The sequence below is a fragment of the Gorilla gorilla genome, chromosome X, assembly GCF_029281585.2.
Source record: "Gorilla gorilla gorilla isolate KB3781 chromosome X, NHGRI_mGorGor1-v2.1_pri, whole genome shotgun sequence".
Lineage (NCBI taxonomy): Eukaryota > Metazoa > Chordata > Mammalia > Primates > Hominidae > Gorilla > Gorilla gorilla.
The window spans coordinates 35,492,501-35,495,889 of NC_073247.2; the positions used below are offsets into that span (position 1 = coordinate 35,492,501).

At 49.0% G+C, this 3,389-nt stretch overlaps 1 protein-coding gene across 3 annotated transcripts in view; it reads left to right on the plus strand.

Moving 5' to 3' along the window:
* Positions 1–3,389, plus strand: part of POLA1 (DNA polymerase alpha 1, catalytic subunit) — a 297,808-nt gene extending 294,419 nt beyond the window's left edge. For all 3 annotated transcript variants that reach the window (XM_031005766.2, XM_031005765.2, XM_055376411.2), the window contains exon 37: positions 2,206–3,389. In XM_031005766.2, coding sequence (XP_030861626.1) covers positions 2,206–2,351 — 146 coding nt within the window. In that variant the 3' untranslated portion in view covers positions 2,352–3,389. The remainder of the gene's footprint in view (positions 1–2,205) is intronic.

Sequence of the window (3,389 nt, forward strand, 5' to 3'; positions counted from 1 at the left end):
CTAACGTGGGTGGCCCAGGTGCCTAAAGGGGGAAGAGAAAAACCAGGAAGGGGTGACTCCTCCCCCCCACCAGCCCCTGTCCCTGACGCAGCCTGTGACAGCTAGTCCAGTTCTGTTTCCTAGAAGACCTTCCATATGTTATTGATTAAATTCTCTTTGGGGAAGCAAGTGGGAGCTTTTATCTGCATCTCTAACTGGCGTGGAATGGTGCCTTGGCCGTATTGACTGGCTATGGGATATGCTGGCGGTCACAGTTGTCTTTTAGGAGGAAGAGCACTGAGTGACGCTGGTTGTCATTCTAACTCTGCTGTGTGGCAGCGTAAATAGTCCCCTTTCTAACCAACCTGGTGGGAAAAGTCAATATCCCATCAGCAGAGGAGGTAAACACATCAGGAGCTATGTCCTCTCTTTTCCTCCCCTGCTCCGTATTACCGCAGCTCTTTAAATGTGCTCTCCCCAGTCATCAGATGCATTTGTGTCATTCACATGCACGGGGTTGCTGGCCTGTGGCTCTGGCCTGCCGGGAGGCAGCCGACACTGGTTGGGGCCATTGTTGTTTATTCCCAGACTCGGATCATTAGAACTTTCAAATTGTCTTTCTGTTGCAGCCCCCCTCTCTTTTTCCACCCCTTTTGGGCATTTTAATTCTCTATAAAACCCGTGGTTGTTCTTTAAAGGACAACTTATGTAATTCAGAAAAGGTTGTGGAGAGCAAATGCGAATGTATAGCCAAGAAACAAAAATCTGGAGTCTGAGTTTTCATTTTCCAGGTGTTTTGTAGACTTCCGTGTTGCTGTTGTTGGAGGTTTGCTTTCTGTGAGTGGCGCGCTCTCCCCTCTGTGTTTCCTTCCTGACCGGTTCCTATCGGGAGGTGCTGGGCAGCCTTGCTGCTCCCAGGCCCTTTGGCACAGGCCAGCATCTTATGGGGGCGGAGGCCTCACCTCAGGATCAGCTGATGTCTGAGGCCTGCAAATTTCTATGTGGGAGTAGTGATGTAGTGGCAGGGGGAGTGGGCAGAAGTGAGCCTCTCCTCAGGTGCGGGCTGGGGGTTCTGGCTACCTGGGTTTGTGTGTCTACAACTCTGATTACCTGCTGTGTAACCTTGGGTAAGTGACTTAACCTCCCAGTTTCCTCAGCCATCAAATGGGGATTGGGGGTGGGGGGGCGCGGGGAAAGCAGCCTCTCCAGACACCTTACCAGGTTCCTGAACACAGCGTCATCCCCCACGTGATCACTCTCTTCACCCAAAAGATCAGACCTGAGCATCACAGCCCCACTGCTCCTTTAAAAGAACAACATGTACGGCCGGGCGCAGTGGCTCACGCCTGGAATCCCAGCGCTTTGGGAGGCCAAGGCAGGAGAATCACTTGAACCCGGGAGGCGGAGGTTGCGGTGAGCCGAGATCGCGCTACTGCACTCCAGACTGGGCAACAAGAGCAAAACTCTGTCTCAAAAAAAAAAAGAAAGAAAAGAAAAAAACAACATGTAGAAGTAGCAGGCTCTGGGAAGGGAAAGGAGAGGGGTCTTTTCTCTGGCTGGTAGCATCCTGCTCAGAAGGGAAAGGCCAGGGGTGAATGGGTTAAAGGAGCGGGAGTGCCGCATACCCTGAGTTCACACAGTGTGGACAAAGAAGAGCAAAGAAATCTTGGCCATGGACGGACAGGTGCCCTCGGGGCCGCTCACCTCTCGCCTCTTTCAGCAAAGGAAATTTTGTTTAGCAGAGGGACTTGGGCTGGAGGGACTAGAAAATGCTTACTAGGCCCAGCTGATCTGGGGAGTTGGGGCTGGAAGGCACCAGAGGCCATAGCTCCCTTTGAGACTAGGTATTTCCTGCCACGTCCAGACTTCGCAAGCAGTTGCATGCATGTGCTCGCAGCGCTGGTGAAAGTGGCGTCTGCGAGTACAGCTCACCTTGTCTGCTGCACATGAGGGTGCACCTGCAGTTCACATCAGTAGAGGGTGGCCCTGTCCCCCAGTGCACTGAGTCAGCTAGGTGCTGAGAGGCGGACAGACAGGGGAAAGGAAGAAAAGCTTTCACAGAGGAATGGTGGGCGGGGGCTGCATCTGACTGGCCCCAGGGGTAGACCAGAGATAAGATGATGGAGATACAAATGGAATCAGCATCCCCTTCTCTGGTGGAATACTGAATGTTCTTTAAAGAAACTACCTGAGACTTCTAATCTCTCTCTCTCTCTCTCTTTTTAGATAAATTGAAGAAGCAATTTTTTACCCCCAAAGTTCTGCAGGACTACAGAAAACTCAAGAACACTGCAGAGCAATTCTTGTCCCGAAGTGGCTACTCCGAAGTGAATCTGAGCAAACTCTTTGCTGGTTGTGCCGTGAAATCCTAAGGGAATCCCAGGAGTAACCAAGGAGGGGGTAGTTGAAAAATCCCAGCTTCCTCTGTGCCTCCACTCTGGCCCTAACTGCTCCTCCAGCATCTGTTTCTCCCTTGGGACTGTGTCTCATGTTTGTGTGAATGTAGACCAGGAAAGGGGGCTGCAAAAATGTTGAGTCTAATGTTCGTAAGCATCATAGAAATTCCTGTCTTCATATTAAGATGTACTGCTTTAAAACACAACTCCAGAGCCCCTCCCCAAGCTCCCCTCCCCAAGCTCCTGAAGACCCGGTTTCTGAGGGAGGGAAATTGCTACTTGGATTGAGAGTAGCTGGAATGTAAGTGACCCCAGGCTTTGCCTCAGGGCCTTTAGCCTATGTCCCCCCCACATAAAGAGAGGTTCTCAGAGCCTGACTGAAGAGCTGACGTTTTGCTTTTTCACATGCCAATTAAACCAGGTCTAAATCCAAATGCTTCTCCAGCCATCCAGGAGTGGCTGTCCTTTTCAGTCTTGTCTTTTATATAGGTAGCTGAGGGGGAAGATTTAGAAGCCTTGCACTCACTAAATAGATTAAACAGAGCAGGCTTGTTTGTTGAATTCCTCCAAAGTCCAACAGACACACACTGAGCAGGTGTTTTACACTCACATTCCCTTTTTGCCCCTTAAATAGAAAGTGCAGGTAAAGGTTTATACAACAAGAAAGCACATTGAAAATAATTTGATACTCTAACAGTCCATTAACATGTGTAGGGGTTAGGGTGAGGATCACTGTGTTGTATTCAGAAAAACTCGGGGAGAGGGATGCTTAATTGGCCCTGGCGCTTGCTATTTTTTTCTCATTTCTTCACAATAGGACCGTCTTTGGCAGCAGCAAAATGTATTTCAGTATGGCAGTCTTTCCTCTCTTACATTATTGGTAAGATTATACTAACAAAATGTTTCCCCTTGTACAATTATGCTGTGTTTTTTAAAAACATTGACCTGTGTGTTTTTATAAAAGAAAAAGTATATTGTGCCTTCTACTTAAGAATAAAGTTTTCTAAAGGGAAA